Source organism: Melampsora larici-populina (assembly GCF_000204055.1).
Source record: "Melampsora larici-populina 98AG31 unplaced genomic scaffold MELLAscaffold_12, whole genome shotgun sequence".
Classification (NCBI taxonomy): Eukaryota; Fungi; Basidiomycota; class Pucciniomycetes; order Pucciniales; family Melampsoraceae; genus Melampsora; species Melampsora laricis-populina.
The window spans coordinates 1,720,008-1,740,565 of NW_006768776.1; the positions used below are offsets into that span (position 1 = coordinate 1,720,008).

General features: G+C 45.3%; 3 protein-coding genes across 3 annotated transcripts; 2 read left to right on the forward strand and 1 right to left on the reverse strand.

Annotated features, from left to right (window-relative positions):
* Positions 1–1,993: 1,993 nt before the first annotated feature.
* Positions 1,994–3,836, reverse strand: MELLADRAFT_71534 (uncharacterized protein; the record flags this gene model as incomplete). The annotated part of the gene is made up of 4 exons (XM_007408397.1): positions 1,994–2,413; positions 2,475–3,271; positions 3,349–3,507; positions 3,611–3,836. 3 exons carry the CDS (start codon positions 3,465–3,467, stop codon positions 2,295–2,297), a joined length of 1,035 nt encoding a protein of 344 aa, XP_007408459.1.
* A 12,961-nt stretch (positions 3,837–16,797) lies between these two features.
* Positions 16,798–18,771, forward strand: MELLADRAFT_105266 (uncharacterized protein; the record flags this gene model as incomplete). The annotated part of the gene is made up of 6 exons (XM_007408383.1): positions 16,798–16,949; positions 17,307–17,436; positions 17,548–17,628; positions 17,675–17,898; positions 17,961–17,972; positions 18,516–18,771. The coding sequence occupies 6 exons, from the start codon at positions 16,798–16,800 to the stop codon at positions 18,769–18,771; spliced, it is 855 nt and encodes a 284-aa protein (XP_007408445.1).
* A 543-nt stretch (positions 18,772–19,314) lies between these two features.
* MELLADRAFT_71536 (uncharacterized protein) lies at positions 19,315–20,247 on the forward strand (the record flags this gene model as incomplete). Its single annotated transcript, XM_007408384.1, has 3 exons — positions 19,315–19,341; positions 19,416–19,471; positions 19,551–20,247. 3 exons carry the CDS (start codon positions 19,339–19,341, stop codon positions 19,831–19,833), a joined length of 342 nt encoding a protein of 113 aa, XP_007408446.1.
* Positions 20,248–20,558: the final 311 nt, after the last annotated feature.

Genomic DNA, 20,558 nt, shown 5'->3' on the forward strand with positions numbered 1-20,558 from the left:
TACACGTGACTTCTGACTATGTAGCCCATTTCTAAATTCTCACTCGTCTGAAGCAGACTGTGGCTAACTTAACTAAGTCCCTCTCGGACAAACGAGTAGTCGAGAGAGGGACTTATACCTTATACCACATCTTTGGCGGATGAGCCGGAAACATTTGGCTGGGGACTTTTTCAACGCGCCATATCTGTGGATCCTGCAAACAAATGTCCTTGGGACCAAAGAAAAGAGCTATGGGCCTGCTTAATCTACACACATGTGTGTAGCCTACATCTAATTTGATTGAGAACTCACGGAGCAATGCAATTGTGAAGTTTGCAAAAATCACCAAAATCAGACAGAAAGCTGTCCAGCCTGTCAAAAGCTCACACCAAACGCGCTGAAATGTTACACAAAAACAATTTTTCAAGTCGGTTTTTAAGGGCTTCCCTGGCGGCAAAGAAGGGATTTGAAAAGATGTGCGTGTGTAGGATGATCAGGTGCAGAGGATATTTGTTTGTAGGCTATAGAGATATAGAAGATTGAAAAGGTGCCCAGCCAAACTTCTCCGGCTCATACGCCAAAGTTGTGGTATAAGGTATAAGTCCCTCTCTCGACTACTTGTTCGTCCAAGAGGGACTTAGTTAAGTTAGAGACTGTGGTTAGATTTGCCCAATGGTAGTATGTGTGGTGGTATGCGTGTACATGACAGCTTCTATGGCTCAAGCTGTCAAAACCAAATCACTAGCTTGATATCCTATGTTATTCTGTTTTCTATTTTGTGCGCGTCCACTATGTAATTTGTCCAGGCTTTTTACTCACCCCCTCTTGTCTAGTTTAACCTGACCACAAAATGCATTGGTGAATTTAGCTCATCTGTGATTTAGCTTATCATCTCCTGATCTGAGGAGGTTCCATTTTTCTTAAGTACTCTTTATTACACTTCCTCACTAACAACTTAACATCATCCCAAATCATTCTCCAGATCCTATTGCTCCTACCAGAACTATCTGACTGATATTCACATATATTGTCTTTGATCTGATCAGGTATGAACTAATCACTGTTGTTATTTTCTATTAGCTTGTTATGTGGTTTTGCTTGAACAAATAAAACATCTTTATAAAACATCCTCACTGACAACTCAACACATCCCAAATCATTCTCCAGATCCTATTGCTCCTACAAGATCTATTTGACTGAAATTTATGTTGTCTTTGATCTTTCAATTACAACACCTTCAAGGCAAAGCTTTGAAGACTTAGACTTCATAGCCATTCTAGTTGATGTATCAGACTGGAATACTTTTATGCATCCACCACAAATAAAACACTGCCAAGCAATTTGTACATGCTGATTTCTAGACAGATTTTCCTCATCAGGAATTCTTTATTGCCAAGCTAATGACATGAGGTGATGCAGTACCTTTCCATAAATATCCAATAGTCTGAATGAGATGCCTCATTTTGAGTCGGATTTCAACTTTCATATGAGTTAATGAAATGTGATATTTGAATATTTTTTGAGATGGTAAAATTGAAGTAAAAGGAATTGTCAATTCATTTTCATGAGCCAATGCAAATTTTGCTTGTATGTTGATGGAGGAACAAAAAGGATTGCTTTTTGCAGCTGCTTTATTCCTTCATGGAGGTATGAATATTTTTGATTGTATGGTAAGATCCCTAGTTCTCTTGCTTATGCACCTCTCATGTGCTATGCTAGTCCCAATTTCTCCCTCTCATATCCTCCTTCAACAGATGCTAGTGGCTGCACAGTGGCAATAATTTGGTACCTCCTCACTGTGTTTGCCTCAAAGTCAGCTATAGTGGAGCTAATATCCCCAGTTGTGCCCCAGGTTTTTGGGAACATAATGTGATACTCCCTATCTACCAACGCTATTATCCAGTGACCTCTGGAGAAGAAAAAAGATTTTCAACATGGTGGATAGATAACTTGTTGATGAGAGAGGCTGCGAAGTTTTGCGAGGAATATCTTCAGATCAGACGGGCCTCTGAATCCCATAAGACAGCATCTAATTGTCTTCATTTCACTCATTTGATCAAAGTTACAATCCAATTGAAATAGGATATGGGTGGCATACAAAACAAGATTCGGACAAAAAAGTTAAGTGTTCTTATGAGGTGCATGTGAAGTGGTATAACAGCGAAGAAAAAAGAGAACAGAATTGCAATTACATATATATCCTCCTCATAATCATTCAAAGTTGATGGAAATTTGTGATCCAGGCATGTGAACAAAACCCTTCGTTTTCTTCTTTTCAATACGATTCATCCTCGGAAATGGATATTCGCCCGCGTTCACCGGAATTGACACTTTTCCCCTTTCATACGATTCCTTTTCGTCAATTCGCCTCGCTTCCGAATCAGTGCTCGGAGTTTCACTAGAATTCCACCAACGAACTTTATTGCTAGGAGATCTAGTATTTAGATATTTGAATGAGACAAGTCTTAAATCAAGAGTCATTTCCTTTGGCTTACGATCCCAAAGCCTTGATCTATATTTTGGGTTTTCACCATGCCACGGACTTCGAGAGGCAAACGAGCGAGCAGGTTTCGATGCGTATGTCTTGCGAACGGTGTGATCTTGTATCAATGGATATGCTGAATTTTTTGATGGCGCCGAATTATTATCGTGAAGGCTCATCCTCGAGGGTGTTGCCACGTCATCTTCACTGAGCAATTCATCCAAGCTGATTGAGAGAGTTGAGAGTGAGTCACATGAAACAAGTCGCCAACTTTTTCCGCCATTTCTCTCAGCCGGCAGCGGTGCATTGTTAGACGGCGGCGTTCGTGGTCGATTCGGGGTTGATGCAAAGTCAAAAAGTGCAAGGCTCATCCGGTCCAGTGGGAGACACATTTCACCGTCATCTTTGATGTCGTCGATAGATTGAAGAGGTGATTTGTGAGCGAGCGTGTGAGGCTTTCGAGATAGCCAATACTTCATCATCGACTCTTCACGATAGATGGATACCCGACTTGAACATTCATGATTTTGATCTTGAGATAAACCAGGCAGCCGCGAAGCATGTAAACTTTCAAGAAGGGTGAGGCCCTGTACTTCGTCCTCTGGCATCGTGCAACCTGTGCTCGGTGTCAGCGAAGTTAAGCAGGTTTGGAGGGCTTCTAGAGACATAGGAGTCTGAGTGAAAGGTTTTGGTCCTTTTCGCTCAAGAAAGCGGGTTGGCTGAACGGCTCGACAGGCTAGGGATGATGATCCAGCAGCATCAGATGAAGCGCGGCGGTGGCTGAATCCACCTTTGATGTACGCTGGAGAGCTGAAGAAGTAAGCAATGTGAGTTTCTCACTTTCCAGAGCGAAAGGACTGGGGTCATGTATGGGCAGGCAAACTCACCAGTTTAGAGTTGGGGATGAAAGGCTGTGATCAGGAAGCGAACTCCTCCGAGTCGACACGTTTCCATTGGTAGCTGGTTGCAGGTGGAAGAATTGCGTACTTGATCTACTCTCAATCATGCTGGAGTTGATCTCCTTTTCTTCAGCTGTTATGGCCCGGCTTTTATGGTTCAGGGATCCGTAGTTGAAAGGGGAGGTTAGTACATATGAAGGAGGTTGCGGAATGAGATCAAGTTCAAACACGCTGTATCAAAGCCACTGACATAATCGTTGGCGCGCACAAGTCGCCCAAGTCCAACGGCCACCACCTGGCTGTCCTTTAGAAGATTCAATAAGTTTGGGTGTATCTTTGAACCACAAACACGCGGCAGGACTCCAATCACAAGTGCAGCCGTCTGGATAAAATAAATGCTGATGTGCTATCGGTGTAATCAGACGCTCAGGTCTGAATATAGAAGTGTAATGAAAATGTGGTCTGTCAAAAATGCATGCTAAAAATTGAGTGTAGCCTGAGATAAATAGGCTGGTGTCTGCATTGAAAAGATATGCCAAAGTCCGAATAAAGTTTGCTTCAGAACCACCAGCGGATGGACTGGACTTTTAATAGCTAAAGCTATCATCTGTAGTCTAGATAGGGCTATGCTCGGGCCTCGGCTTCGTATCCCGCAAGTAAGTGTGCCGCATGATTGGGACCCAGGGCACATGAATTGGGCACAGCCGTTCATCGAGGAAGCGATAGGATTGATGAGATGTGGGTCTTTACTTTTGGATGCTCGGTAAAGCGCGGGGCCAAGAGAAAGAGCGTTATTTACTCAACTGGTCTTGTCGCTTGTGCTCGGCGAAACGTTTGTGAAAGATAGCTCCGCCTTGACTACGGTGGGGGCTAATTGAGATGAAGCAACCGTGCTCCAATTTATGCTGGATGATCAATTGTGCCGAGCTCTCCATACATTACTTCGGTATCTGAGGCGCGGAGCAAAGTGGTCAGCCACGTGATGCACCCTGTGTGTGCTCTTAATTGTTACGCCCTTGAACCTCGAAATGATCACATATGAAATGTATGGCTCATTCATCATTCATTGGGCTGGTGAGTCATGGAAGATAACATGGGTTCAATAGGTGATACATGACCATGCATATATGTTTGGAACAAAAGAGGGCAGATTGCAGCTCATCGCATTTTAGACACAAAAAATATACGTAGCAACGCACAAACCGAACCGCCGGGAAATACGGGCGACGGTACGGTACGGTACGGTCTAGACACCGTAGGCTACGGTGCGATAGACTACGGTCCGACCGTACCGTAGTGTGGAAAACCCCGAGGAGTATGGGGGGGGTACCGTACCGCAGTCACAGTTTTCGGAGTGTACACCACCGTAGTTCGGAGTGGGACTACGTTCACTCCGGTATTACTCAGCCTCACCTTTATCAATTCCAAGATGGTAAGAAGCCGACACTTCTGTCAACATTCTTCCCGATCGAGATGGTATCATTTCAAACACGCAAGGGATGAAATTAAAGCAAGGGGTAGGATACCGCTGGTTCGTAATCATATCTTTTCTTTCTTCCATTTTTTCTCTCTTCCCATATTCTTTCATCGTTTCTATTTCTTCCTCTATCACATATTTTATCGACCTTTCCATTCTTTAATTGGCTGATTTGATGTCTTCCAATTTATCTGTCCCTAAGAGCTCTCAGACTCAACCCCCTCAATCTTCCCAGTCTCGTTCTCGCCGATCAACTCGTGCTAGCCCTCTTCGTCGCGATACCGGTTATGTTCCCACTTCGTCCGACTCGCGTAGGTCATTATATGTACCCAGTGATGCAGATGAAAACAACTCTTCCGGTGGCGACGAGGATCCAGAACTTGAAGAAGACGTAGTTTCAGAACATCATACCCCAACTCGAGCTCCTGCCCCTCAATCGAAGAAACGCCCAGCCCAATTGCATCCCGTCCAACCTTCCCAAGCCAAAAAGGCTCGAAAGACCACAGGCAAAGGTAAAGGTCGGGCCACGGTGACAGTAAGCAATCGCAAACTCATCGTTGTTCACCTCATCAATATGTTGTTTTTCCTTATTGATCATTAATCATCTGATTTTATCGGCTTCTTCTCAGGACTTTACAGTACCTAAAGGAATTGATGTCGATCAAGTAAGCCCCAAAGCCGCTCCTACAAAGGCCTTCAGAACCCAAAGCAAACGGGTCACGCACCTGTTGTCGTACTATAAACCAGAACCGATCCAACTCGCGGATGATGTAAGGGTTTTTCATACTGATCATTAGTTGGAAATAAAGAACTGACTTATTTTCTCAACAGCCAATAGGCGTGCTACGTGGATACGAGTGCAAATACTGTCCCGAGACATTTGCACGTGGTTTAGACGGAAACAGCAACTTATACGGCCATCGAGACGGCGACAAGAACCGGGATCCTTGCAGAGGCCACATCAATGCAATGCAGGAGAAAGACCATGGTCTTCCTCCTACATACCAAGAACGAAACAAGAAAGCTGAAGAGACTGCAACCGAATCATCATCGGCTGCCTTGATGAAATCATTTGTCAACCGTCCCCCTTTCAACATCGACATTCTCAATGTCTTACTCGTCATATGGCTTTTGAGACATGCCCTTCCTTGGGTTCGATTTCAAGACCCAACCCTCCGGGCAGCCTTCCACCTTACCCATCCCAAGGCTGATATCAGGAGCCCAACGTGGGCAGCTACTACCACAAAGGAGTTATATACTTCATTATATGATCAGCTGATCGTCAATATCAAGGTATGCTTTGTTTATTAAGTTTTCTATTTCATTCGTCTCCTTGCTAAATAGAACTTTGTTTGTTTCACTTCAGGATAACCAAGGTAAAATCTGTCTTGTCCACGACGGATGGACAACTAAAGGAAACCGACTAGCTTTCATCGGGGTCACTGCAACTTGGATCGATTCAAAGTGGAAGTATTGGTCGAGCCATCTTACTTTGAAATTGGCAACCTGGCACCACTGTGGTGCCCTGCTTGCCAGACCGGTTGGGAAGTTCCTGATTAAACATGGACTTCACAAGAAGGTCTGTTGTATTTCTTTCTTTCTTTCACCTTTTTCTAACTATCTCTGATCTATTATCTTTCTTATTTTCCCTCTCTGCTCTAGGTCTTGGCACAAACCACGGATTCAGGTTCCAACAACAAGACCATGGCCGACGAACTCGAGAAGATGTTCAAGAACGCCGAGGATTCAATTTATTGGGATTCAGCGTCGAACCACGTTCGATGTTACTGCCATAAGCTGGCGCTTGTGGTGAAGCATGGACTCAAGACGATTAATATCTCGGTGGGTCACGTGAAGCCTACCACTCGACCAGGAGCCACCATCCCATTACCCACCATCATCCTCAACACTGGTGACGACGATGTCAACGTACCCTCATCTTCTGATGAGGATGCTGCGGGATTGGTACCCACAGCTCCTGAATGTGAAGAAGATGATTCAGTAGCTGAGGAACCAGAAGCCACGACCGAACTGGTTAAACGGGCTTTATTAAAGGTCAGTTTCCTACGCAGCCAACTGTCTCAACACTGAAGACTCGATTCAGCTGACTTTTACATCCTACGTTCCAGGTTGATAAGGTTGTATCGTTGATATGTTCAAGCTCATCAAAGCGACAATGGTTCAACACACGTGCAAAAGCACAAGGGCTGAAAAGTATCATTCATGGATGGGGTGTCCGGTGGAATGCAAAGGCCGATAGCCGAAGGCGCGCAGCGGCTGGACATGAGGTTAGTATTTTCCCTCTTCGACTTTTTTCTTCAATATCTCTCTTATGCTTTTCTTCTGCCTTTACAGATTATAAACGGCATGCTGCACACGGATTCAAAAACGAATCGCTTTTTCCGGGGATTGACCATCTCAGAAGAAGAGTGGAATGCAGTCCGCGAGGTAAACAAAGTCCTTGAGGTCGGTTTTTTTTATATCTGCGACAGTGACTGTGTATCATCTTGATTGATCTACACTTCAAATAGGTATTTGAGCGGGCCACCAAACGGATGGAAGGTGACTTTGCCTCAGGATGCAAAGTTCTTTCCGAATATCGCAAGGTTCAGAATGAATTGAAAGAACTCAAGAAGAACAGCACGTACCCCAGCCTCGACGTCATGATCACGGAAATGCTCAAGTACCTCGAACAATATGCCAATGAAGCTGCTGGAACCGAGGTTGTCCAAATCGCAACCATTCTTAACCCTCGACATCGGTTGAATTATATCAAAAAATTCAACTCCGACGTTGAAGTTCAAGCTGAAACCTCATTAGATTACATTTTTTCTACTTATTCTGACCGCATGCCCAAACCGCGAGCGCCTTCAGTTGAAATCGTTGCGACAAACCCACCTGACGAGAGTGACGATGAAGAAGATAATTTATTTGCAGCTGGACCACCAACTGACACTCCTCAGGACTATCAACTCGAACTGAAGCACTATCTGGAGGGAGCCCATCCAATTGGAAAAGGTACCAGTCCTCTTGACTGGTGGGCAGTAAGTACAGCTTTTACTTTTATCACTGCCATTTTATTTACTTTGTACTGATATCAGTGTGATCTAGGCAAACGAGCAGCACTTCCCAGTCTTGGCCACTATGGCCAGGGATTACCTCGCCCTCCCCGCGACTTCGTGCGCGGTGGAGCGCACGTTTTCTTCAGCTGCCGACATTGCCATCTCAAGCCGAGGTTCGATGAAGCCTTCAACCGTCTCACAGGCTGTCGCTTGCCGAGAATGGTTGAAGAATAAGGCGGTCCCTGATGGTAAATTTCAAGAAGCAGTCACTTACCTCTTGGATCATGAGTTGCGTGAAGGAAAAAAGAAGAACAAGGAGGTTTGATCATGTATTACGGTTTATGTTTGATTTTTTCTCATTGTTATGGTTTTTTTTAATTACAATGTCTTTCTTTACTTCCATTAATAGTCTCTCCCTCAATATATTAATCAATTACAACTGTTTTGTTGAATATGTCCTTTTTCTATTTTACAATACAAATTTTTCTGTTTTTGCTTTTTTTGAGCGTAGCCGGCCGTTGACTACGGTCACTCCGGTGGCTGCGGTACGGTCCGCTACGGGCCGACCGTACCGTAGTGACGGGTTCGAGCTAGTAGTACTATTGACTACACTACGGTTACGGTGAGGTTTGGAAATCAAACCTCATCGTACCGTTGTCGAGGCCGTAGTGCACTTCACTACGGGCCGGTTTGTGCGTTGTACGTAGCAAACAACTTGGAGTCGTAGTAAATACCGTCAGAGCTTGCAGCCAAGGTAGTATTTCTTTCATGATCTTGCCAACTGACATGTCTCAAACAGGCCCATTTTTGGTAGCAATGCCATCCACATTTGCACTGAGCCGTCAAAAGCACAGTGAACAGACTGGTTTCAACATGGTGAAAAGTGAATATGTATGGTTGACTTACAAGTCCCATGTTAAAGACTGTATAGTATGTTGTTGTTTTTCTTCCTTTGTTGGGTTCATGAGGTTATATGCCTTATTGGTTCCAAGGAGAAATAGACAAATGAGACACATTTGATGATTTATGGGCTTATAATGTTGAACACATCTGGATTTTTACACACAGACAGATCGGGCGAAACTATACATAGCTGATCAAATGTTTGACTTACGGCTTCAGTGGACCCAAGATCATCACAAGCGATCGCTGGCGTAAATAAGTTGAAGGTGCAAGAATCGAGGAGTGGGAACAGTTTGGTTCTTGACATATCGGGTTCTCCCCTCCGTCGGACAGAGCTGATCAAACAACGCGAAACGGTGAGTTGTCACAGCAAGGAAAAGCAACGAGGCGCATGGTCATCTCAACTGGATGTGTCTGTGACTTACATTAATTTGTGACAATTCGAAGTCTTTCCGCTGTACATATTTTTTTATTTATTTTTATTTTTATTTCATTGCTTAGAGTGCCTCTAGACCCATAGGCTATCAGGCACTTAACTACTTGTGCTCCGCTCCAGTAAAAACCCCAGTGGGGAAAAGGTCACGTGCTGGCTGTTTGAATAGTTACAAGTGTTATTTGGGTACATGTGGTGGCGCTAAAGGATGGTGTTATGAGTTTTAGATGGAAGGATTTGGAATGTTTTGAGGAATGGCCTTGTCAGTAATGTTTGCCCATATCCAGCGGCCTTTGAGCCTCCAGGTTGAGTTACAGAATTTGGCGATGTGTTCAAAAACCCTTGGGTCATTGAGGATGTCTGATGTTTCATTTAGTTGGAGTTCGTGAATGGCGTTCGTGAGCTTTGCGCGTTGTTTTACGTATCTGTTACATATGAAGAGATAATGATCAATTGTTTCCATACCCTCTTGGCATTCGCACAAGGGGTCGAAACGTCGCTGATGTTTGAATAGATAGGAATTGAGATAGATGTGATTTGATCTCAGCTGTGTGATGGTGGCGCATTCGTGTTTGTGAAGTTGGCTCAAAGCTTTGAGATGCTTCTTTGGCGATGGTTTGTGTCCCAAGCGTTTGATGTCTTGGGGGCTGAAATTGTTGTCGTCTAGTTTGGACCAGGCCTTGACGGCAGTGATAAAACCTGCGAGAGATGGAGTAGACGTAAAAGTACTTGGCAAGTCCTTTTTTGCCAACGTGTTAGCTATCTTGTCAACGGTGTCATTCCCCTTTACCCCACAGTGACCCGGGCACCACCGAATTGTCACGTTCGTGTTAGTAAAGGCCGCTGCTAGGTATTTGAGTATCTTGAAGGTTTCCTTTCGGTCGCTTAAAGATGCAACGTTGATCGGGCAATTCGTGAGATCCTTGATAACCGATTGGTTGTCGAGTATGATTGATATTCTTCTTGTGTATTGGGTTGCTGATCGTAATGCAAGCGTAAGGCCCAGCTGGACCCCTTTGTACTCGGCTTTGTATATACCGTGTAATCAAGCTTTGCCTAAGTATTGGGCTAATGATTTGTTAGTATTCTGACACCACACTGCAGCTGTGGTGTTCTTTGTTGGTATTCTCGAGCCATCTGTGTATATCACCAGGTGTTCTCTTGAAAGTTTTAGTCGATTCGTTCCTAACTTGGCTAGTTTGTCGTCCTCTTGAATCAGGGTTGAAAGATTCTCAGGTTTCGTGAGTATTGCGGTTGTGTCCACTGGGAGTTGCGTAGTGTATTCATCAAATTCTTTTCCTAAGTCGTGTTGGAAGAATTGATGGAATATGTTTCGATGGTTCTTGGGACTAGACGTCTGGGCCTGTTGGATGATAGCAAAAAGAGGATGATGGTTGGGTTTAGTGAGGGCTTTAGCTATGAAGTTCATCACCTTTGACTTCAGTCGAGTCTCTGGCCTGATTAGGTTCATATCATGTTGTAAGAAAGGTTTTGGGGTCGATTGGAGGGCACCAAGTGCTGCTCGTGCACTGGTGTTGTCGATAGTGGTGAGGTGCGTTAGGAAGTATTTTGGTGGATCCAGAGGCATCCACGCAGCCAACCCGTAGTTGGTTGCAGTGTGGACTGTGGTCAAGAGCAATGTCCGCATGAGGTGAGGAGTTACACCCCACTCCGATTTTGCGAGTGATGCAATGAAACCGGAGCGTTGTTTTCCTTTGGTTAATACATCTTGACGATGTTGGTTGAATCTAAGTTGACTGTCCAAGGTGACTCCGAGCCACTTGGCGCTATCTTGGGGTATGAGATTTTTCCTTGACCCAAAGTCGATGGTGGGTGGGTTCTCGTGTTTTGAAGTACTGAAGATCATCCAGTTGCTTTTTTTCACATCAAAGATTGCTCCGTGGCGTTCGGCCCATCGAGTTTGTCTGAATGTGAGTGTCATCATCTTGGACCGTAATTGATGCGGATCTGGTGCTGTGGCTAATAAAATAACATCATCAATAAATCCTAATGCCTCTGCCCATGGAAGTGGCTTAGCAATGTCAAGTAAAGAAGAATTGTAAATGAGATAGAGAAGCGGAGAGAGTGGGGACCCTTGTGGTAAACCATGTGATACAGCTGTTCCAACAAAGATTGTTTTTTTTTGAAAATCTCGCCAATGTGCAAAACCCGGGTTTTGTCCCTCACTTGATTTTGTCTCTCCGCTAATTGGAAGAATATAGGAAATAATAAACCTGTAATCAAGTTTTGTCTTTGGTTTTAGCCGCTGCGGAGACAACTTTCTCCAAAAAACAGTTGTCAACCTTTCTTGGAACGGCTGTAGTTCAAAAGGGTTTGATTCGAAGCCATTAAAGGCAAGTCGTGTTGATCTGTTGAAGAGGAAATCGTTGATGATGTTCACTGAGGTCGAGTGTAGTCCCATCTTCTCGAGGGTATCAAGAAGTCGTGGGTGGTGGACTGATGGAAACGCTGATTTTACGTCAGCAAACATTGCACCTACAATGTTCCCTTTGCCCCATTCTGCTCGAATGAATGCTACTAGATGAACTAGTGCTTCATGGCTAGATCGGTTTGGACGTCCGCCGTAGTGGCCGTTGTTCAGGAGTTGAAGTTTTTCTACTTGCTGCGAGAGGTGAATAGTGACGAGTTTTTTGTATATCTTGCTGATGGTGTTAAGTAGGGCGATTGGGCGAAAAGCTGAAGGAGCTGTGTAGTCGGATTTCCCAGGTTTGGGAATCATCACCGTCTTTGCTTCTTTCCACCTGGTTGGGAAAATGCCTGTAACTGTTACACATTGGAATAAGGCTAGTATATGTCTACTTACTATAGGCCACAGAGTTTGCCAGATCCAATTCTGGATACCATCGTTTCCTGGTGCTTGGTATGGTGGGCTCTCATTGACAATTGTCTTGAGGGAGTCCTTAGTGAGGGCTGTGAGGATACTTGGCATAGTTGAGCTGGTGGTTTTCGTTTCCTCTGTGAGCGGGAAAGGGATGGGTGTGGTGTCATGTAGATCACACGGTGCTGTTGCTACGCACGTGGCGTAGAACAGTGCTTCAGCTTTTTCTGGATTAGACGTACATGTGATTCCCGAAGTTGTAATCAACGTGTTAATCACCAAAGAGTCTTTTCCTCCAGAGGCGAATTTTTTTGCCTGGAAAAGTGTTTCATGTGTTAGTGTGGACAAGTATTCACGCCAGCTGTTTATCTTAGCTTTATCAACTGCGTGTTTGAATTGGTTCCTGGCCTTCTTGTATGCCATCCGATCCTCGTCACTTCTGGTCTTTTTCATTTTCCTTTCTGTTAGTAGAGCTTCTTTACGCAGGGGTTCTAGTGTGATCGGGTTCCACCACTTCTTGTGTTTGTCGAGTGGAGGTTTCCACGGTGAGTTATTGTCTAATGCTGTAATGATTGTTTCGATAATATGTCGGTCGAATCGTTCAATCTGTTCTCGTGTTGTGAGAGGTTCGATTTTTGGTAGGTTTTGTTGGACTTCGGTCTTGAGTGCAATCTTCTCAACCTTCCTCCAATTCTTCCGAGTTCTAGCACCTCCTACTGGAACGTTTGGTGAGTCGTGTTTTGTGGTTAAGGTCGTGATGATTGCTTGATGGTCGGAAAAGTGGCTGGATAGGCTGTCTTCATCGATGATACATTGTTGTATCACGGCGTCCAGGGGGTCATTCACCCAGGTTTGGTCTATTGATGTACCTAGAGTTGTTCGGGATCCTACCCCAAAAGTAGGGATTCCTCGTGGAGATCTGAGGTGCATATCTCTCCCTGCCATGACATCCACGAGCCTTTTGGCGTCACGGTCTTGAGTGTCTATGTGGGGTGGATTCCATAAGGACGAGTGTAGATTGCTGTTGGTGTTGAGTATGGTCGGTAGGTGTTGGATGTCTGACGGGAGGTTGTTCATGAGGGACTCGTAGGCTGTAAATCCCGAGAAGATTGCTGGATCGTTGTACACGCTTATAGCAAGCAGCGTGAAGCCGGATGCTAAAGTGAGTGTACAAGCGGCAATGTCTCTGTCCATTACGAATTATAACTTCATCATATATTACACAAGAAGAAAACGCCTTCCCTTGCCTAGTTTATTACTAGGTGAGGGAAGGTCTGGTATGGGAGGTGGGGCATCTGTCGCGTAGAGTTCTCTTTATGAGGACTTCTCCGCGTGATGCCCTGTTAGAGGATACGGTAAGAGAGGGAAGTCTCTTTTTTAGAGTTCTCCCTTATGGGTTTACTTACTCGTTCCCTCCCTCTCTTACCATTTCCGTTTTGTTGGTTGTCGATATGCTAGATCTTGATTTACTGTTGGGGTGGGTGGGAGGACAAAAGTTTTATTAGCGAATATTAGTTGTGAATATATATGCTATAATTCAGAGGACGTTTGTTATGAAGTGAGGAATAAGGAAACTAAGATAGATGGAGACTTCTTCCGAAAAGAAAGGAGACAACTAATTCTTGGATTAGTATCCTTTGCCTTCTGGCATTACGATGTCTCTCTTTTTTCTGGAAATTCATTAAGTCTTAATTGGGAAATTTCCAATCTCAGTTTCCCTTTCGGGTTTTTATTACACACGACGTTACTCACTTCATGGACATGTCTTGCATGTCGTGCCTCGTGCAAGAGGCTAGAAACAGATGTGAGTGGGTTGATTTGAGCATTGAGGTTTTTCCTGATATAGAGGCACGCTCTGGGTCGAGCTCCTGAATTTCGTGCTGTGGGTGTTGGGCTGATTAGTGCCCAGTCCTTGTGCTCCTGAGGTAGGTAGTCAACATTGTTGACTGCGGGTTCTTGTAGTGATAGAATAGAAAATAAATTAGTAAACTCCAAATTAAAAAGGGAGTTAGCTGTGTCTGATGAATGGCGACAATTCAATTGGAGAATTGACGTGGTGTCCGGTAAGTTAAGTTTTTTCCTAAGATTTTCTAACATTATAAGTTAGATTCATCGGCTTCTTGGGCGATGATTACAATCTTGGGTGATGAGCTTGGGTTAAAAGGAGGGAGCCCATCTGCAATGCGTGTTGCACATTGGGGATGGAAAGGTGAGTGATTAAGGTCCTGATTATTAGATTCAAACAGGCGCTTGGTTGTTTTAGTTGGATCTAGCTTGATAAGCGATCTCACACATGCGGTACACTTCATAGGTGTTGTTCCTTTTTTTGGGCACGCGTGGGCGTGGTGTGATTCTCCACAATAAGGGCACATAGCTGGTGAGGGGCACGACGGAGCGGTGTGTCCTGTTTTTCTGCAGTTGTAACACCTTTTCGGTGGTTCTCTGCCAGCCTCGGTTTTATGAAGACCTCGACCGAACCAAATTTTTTCCTTTACACATTTCTCAGCTTGCGCTTGTGTCTCAAGGCCAATAAGGATGGTAGAATATCTCTTTGTTGGGTCATCTTTCAGTTTTGGGTTAAGCCAACGTACAAAAGCTGCACCTTGGAGCAAAGTAGGGTTCGAGGCTACAAGTTCCTCCTTATGGCTAACAATGTCCGGATCGAACGTTGTTGGGATAGCGTGTACAAGTACAGTGAAGTGTTCTTGCTTCATTTGTAGGTCTTTTGAAACAGACGGTAGCCACACTTTTTTGGTGGCCCTGACCTTCTCAGCGTTAAGCGCGTTTTCGAGGTGCAGTACTAGGTCATTAGACGGATGTCGTTGGACCGTCTTAACCGTGATGAAGGTTTCAGACGAGTCGTCAATCTTAATGTTGCTGGCTTTAAATGCAGCGTTGAAGCCTTGAATGAGCTGTGTGGTTGACAAAGAACCTAGGGCAACTTGATTCTTGTCAGTTTGGGTGAGTGTCACCGTGTTGGTGAGGCGTTTTCGTGCCTTGGGTGCTTCTTTGTGGCCCGTTTTGGGACCTGACTGGTTGTTACGGTGTTCTTGGATGCAGCAGCTGCGTATGAGCCAGCATTTGCTGAGTTGGCCTGCTTCTGAGTTGACTTTGCAGGTATGATGTGGGAAGTCAATAAAGAGACTTGCTCTGAAAGCACTTCAAGCTTCTTGGTGAGCGAGCTAGCTTGGAAATCGAAGGTCTGGTTAGGACTCATCGATGGGGGGTTCAGCATCGGCGCCGCCGCTCTGTTGGAGCCTGCAAGGGCAGACGCCGGTCTCTGGAAGAGGTTTCTCTTCGTTTGTTCGAATTGATGTTGATCAAAGGCGGCATTGATCAAAACCAAGATATCGGCGCACGAATCGACGTCGATGTGTACCTGTTTGGCTAACCTGCCTTTAGCAGGTAGCTGCATGGTATGATTGGCAACTGTTACCAGCTTAGCCAACAGGACTGTGAGGGAACAATCCTCCTCACAGCCTGGTACGAGCCGAGCCATCCTCTCGGTTCGAGGGGTTCCAGTTATTGACTGGATGTGATCCTGAGCCGAGATTCCGGGGGTGCTTGCTCGAGCTCGTTTCCTTGCGAACTCGGTCAGGAGGGGGACCTCTGATCTTTTTGGAGTCGATCCAAGGATGTCGGAGGTGATCTCGATTTGGGGAAGACCCTGATCCGAGCCTTTGAGGAACGCGGCCACCGCGTCATCATTGTGACTAGACGTGGTCGGGTTCGTCCATCCTGAGGTCGAATTGGAGCTGGGGTCGTCCTCGTTCATTTGACTCGCGTCGGACGCGTCCGGAGCCATCGAGCGCGTGGTGATGAGTGAAAGAAGGTGCTTGATGATGATGAAAAACTTAGGATAATGAAGTGGACGAGGCAAATTTCGGGTCACGTGACCTTAGAAAAAACCTGTACAAAGTCAGAATTCCCCGTACATATTTGTCTTTTGGTCAGCCAGGCCAGAGTGAAATCTTGATGAAGTTAACTTACTTGTTCAACCAGCCCGCTGTTCTGGCATTTAAGCCGGCTAAAATGTCTGGACCCGACCATAGGCAAACACCTAAGAAGAAGAGAAGATTACTTCACTGATAAATCATACGCATTGTCTGAGAGCAGAGACGTGTTCACCCATATCATTTTTTGTGTAATTTCTACAAACCTAGTGGTGTGAATTTCATCAGCTATGTACTGGGTGCTCGCAATCCTCCCAAAAACTTGACACGCACCCCTTTTCCGCCACCGATCGTGAAAGCCTCCAGTGCCGACATCGTCCAGAAAAGGTAAACAAACATGAACCACCATCTCTTTGTACGCGCTTCATGTTGTAGAGGGGAATCGCGGGCAACAACTAGCTTTGGTATTGATCTACCGAAACATGAGAGAAATGTGACAAGAGTAAAAGCTAAACAACTAGTGATTGAAACATACGTTATGTGTGAAACAAGTTTGATCAAGGCGTTACAACTGTGACGTATCAGGAATGAAGTGAAACCGTTCTAATCCCAAACTTCCTACACATTCCATCTGGTCCAAACCGAAAGAAGGTGAGGATAGGCTTGGCGCCTGGTCATCTCCGATGCCCAGCCAGGCCGAGCCGTAACACATGTCTCGACAGACGTACAGGTCGGGTATTTTCGTATCTTTTCACACGTCTGCTATCCGGGTATACCTCTTTAAATGCCGGTTGGCTGAGGCTTTTTGATGAAACACTCCCAGGAATCGGATGACCTTTTATCTGGCCTTCTTCTGCCTTTCCTGTCATGGTTTCATGATTTTTGTCACCTTCGCGATCCGCATGGTGAGGTTTGAACTGAATGAATGGGCAGATAGAGGCGAGATCAGATTATCTTACATTCTTCATGAGTGTCCTGAAGAGTAAGCTGAAGGCGGTGGCACTTACAACTTGAACTCCGATCGGCGTCTTGTGTGTGGTGTTGCAGTTGTGCGCATTGGAGACCCTTATGTGAGTAATCACTGAAGTGAGCTTGATAGGCAATGAAGACAGATGGCGACGAGCTACAATGTTGAGGAAAAATGATTGATGTGCTATCTATGACCAAGAGAAGTGCGATATGAACAGTAATGCCAGGAAGTTTGTCTTGCGCAAAGAAAAAAAGAAGCAGCGATATAGACATTGGCGAGAAGGCCTGAAGTCTAAGATGAGCGCACCTCGGCATTACTAGAAAAGGGCTTGTTCTGCAACCGAGAGGTTTGATCCTTTTAGAAAAATAGCTTTCGGTATCTTGATCATCCTGTCTTTCAAGGTGTTGTAAATCCAATTCAACCAGTCATTAACCACTGCGACAAATTTTCATCAGAGCGAAAGAGAACGCTGATAGGAGAAGGTTTCTTGGAAGAGTTTGTGAGCTCGAGACCCTAGCTGCTAAAAACCCTGAAAAACACATGATCCATAGCGCCATGATCAGTGATTGCAGAACGCTAAATGAATATATCGAACGCTGATCGATTAGAGAGTCTGAGGAAATCTTCAGATCCGAAACAATTGGCGGCCCTCGGTATATGTAAGACTCCTTCTCGAAGCAGTTCTGATTTGGTCAGGGCCTAGCTATATATTAGAAATTCATTTTACTGTAGGCTAGCGACTCGGAGAGAATGTGCATGTGTCAAAAGCCGCTTTCAAGTGGCTCAGTTCCATGGACCTCTTTGGAAGGCTCAAATTGTCGAATGCTACAAAGGTGAAGCGTAGTACTAGTACTTCATACTGGAACAGCATACCTCGTGTGGAGTCTGCAGAAAGTGCGTATGACATCAGATATGTCATAAGGAATTCATGTCAAGTCCAATATTTGTTTGTGGTGGCAGAGTGAGCTCACAAATGCACCCATCTTGTGATGAAATCGGTAAAAATTGGATCTCTTCTCACAGGCGCAAGCGAAAGTATGTATCTAATTCTTACTCCAAGGAATGATAGGGAGTAATTCACTGAGCTGGCTGATCAAAGTGCGGGCATTTTAGCAGACCATGCCCTTCCATTTCTTCTTGTCTTGAGTGGACACTAATTGGGCAATTTGATTCCAGAGGAGGAAAGTAGAATCCAACCGAGGCTGCGTGCACATGCGCTATGTTCCGGTCATGCTTTCGACATCTAATCAAAGCAAAAAAATAGACAAATCATGATGCTATCGACGACCGGACCCCCATGCTGAAAGAAGAGTTCTTCCAGTCACGATAAATGTCTGACCCACAGTGTCTCATGGCTGGCGCAGTGACAAGCTCGTCACATAGGTCCCTGCGAACCAAAACTGCCTGCTGCTGTGACTCGATCATCGCACCTAGGACAAGGACCCTGTTGCAAAGTGGACGCAGAGCAAAAATATAGATGACTCGTACCTGGGTTATGACTCCGGTCATCAATGCGCACAGCTTGCCCCAAATCTAGCTTGGTCCGACCGCAGGGGAGGTATATTTCCCCCCGGTTAGTTACGAGTACCATGATAACGAACGATCAGTGTCGAGTTCAGACAAACCTGGGGAGCATAAAGTGGCGGTGCACTCTTATGGAGCTCCGGTCGCCGATACAACTGCGCTATTCCCGCATAATGTGATAGAGCTTCGGTCTCCCGGGGGGGTTTCTGATGGTCTGGATCTTGCAAAGCCCAGAACATCAGCCTCGTTTCGAAGACTTGAATGTTGGACCATGGTTGTGGTTGAGCACTTGGCGAATGACGCAATGTGATGACTGAACAGCATCGCATGCTTCCGTCACATGTTTCACCCAGCGGTGGTTGCGATAGTTCCTATATGTATGTACTACAACGAATTTCACAAGCTGTCTGGGCGAAGTACATTCTCTGGGATCTGGGCGGTCCCTTCAAGCAACTTGGGGTTATAAAAATTCTCTAGTGGTCCAACTGGGCCCATCCATCATTGATCTGCGGGGGCTCACACAATTTCAATTTGCTCGACATCATCAATCTTGCGAGGGACTGCCGACCTTCACCTCGTCGTACTTTTTGCACAAGCAGTTCACGTATCCATTTGGACCTAACTGTTTTTTACTCGTGCACGGCACCCAGCTCTTCTTCAAAGTGATCGTGCGATCAACAAATTTTCATACCATAGCGTATCTATCAGGCCTGTGGTCCAGCTTACGCCCGAGGGTCATCTGCTTTAGTGCCTTTTCATTCCCATTGTTCTCAAACCCTGACATAGGGTGGGCCTATATAATACGGGCTCTCACCAACAGGACGATTCCACATCACGCCACCAAGACGCGCAATCCCCTCATTCTCTACCCAAAGAAATGGTACATGTCTTTTTGCTTCGTGTTTAAGATTCATTTTGACTGATCGTCTCCATTAATCCAATACTTCAATGCAGACTCAATCTCTTCACTCATCCGTCTGCTCAGACGATAGCCGGTCCACCTGTTCAAGGTGCTTTAATTTCTTAACAGGCTGCGTACCCTCTCGGTTTGAATGCTAACTTACTCTTATCATTGTAATTCTTACGCAGCTCTGGACCGCTTTCGACTACGTCTTCTGAGGGACGCTCTCGACTACACATTCATTACACCCGCGATACGCTCCTGGCTCTCCAAGCGAGTTCACCTGGAAAATATTGCCCCAAGGCCCGAGCGGCCCATGGACGAGGCGAAATCAGCGTCGAACAAAGTACTACATCAGAACCGTCTACCGGCGGCGTCTTTCACGCCAGTTCTACTGCTCGTACAGCCCCTACCTGTGCTGCTTTAACCAGCTCTGCCACCAGTGCTCGTTTCCTTGACATCAAGGCTTGAACTCTATCTGTTTTGATCCCCATCGTCACCTGTAACCCATGTACAACTTTTGGACACTCGTTTTCTCCGTACTTTCCAACACTTGTCCGAACGACGCCTTTTGCTTTTACCTAGAAAAGTTTTATCCGTATGATTACTTTACTTATTTGTATACCAGCTTGATCTGAGTGGATACTAGGGTGGTACTGGAAATCCTTTTTTCTTCATGTCGTCCCGGGCTTTGGAGTCCTCATCTAATGGAAGCTCCAAAAAATTACTTCCTGATCGATTTTATGAATTATATTGTAACTTGTTGCTATCTGATATCTTGTTGCATCTATTCACCAAACTATCAAACTAAACATGTATACCGTCGATCTACTTGCATGGCCATAGATTGCAAATAAATCAGCATTTGAGGAAGCATTCAAACACAGTCCTGCTCCGGCCTTCAGGTTTACATCGCACGCCACGAAGTTGGTATGACGAAACATTTTGTATAGTCTGGCCCCATAATCGGCATTGCTTTGTCAGTCGTATCCGTGAGTAAAAATGCAGCAATTGGAGTGTGCTCTACAGCGAAAGAACAGTCAATGGCAAGACGTCCGTATCTCGTGGCACTCGCACGGTGCACCCCTCTCACAAGCAGGTTAGTTCACCCAGAGAACAGGTTTAGAGCATTAATGATCAACCAGGAATAGTCTAAGGCATGTTGGAGCTTTTGTAAGACTCTGAGAGTTTTGTCC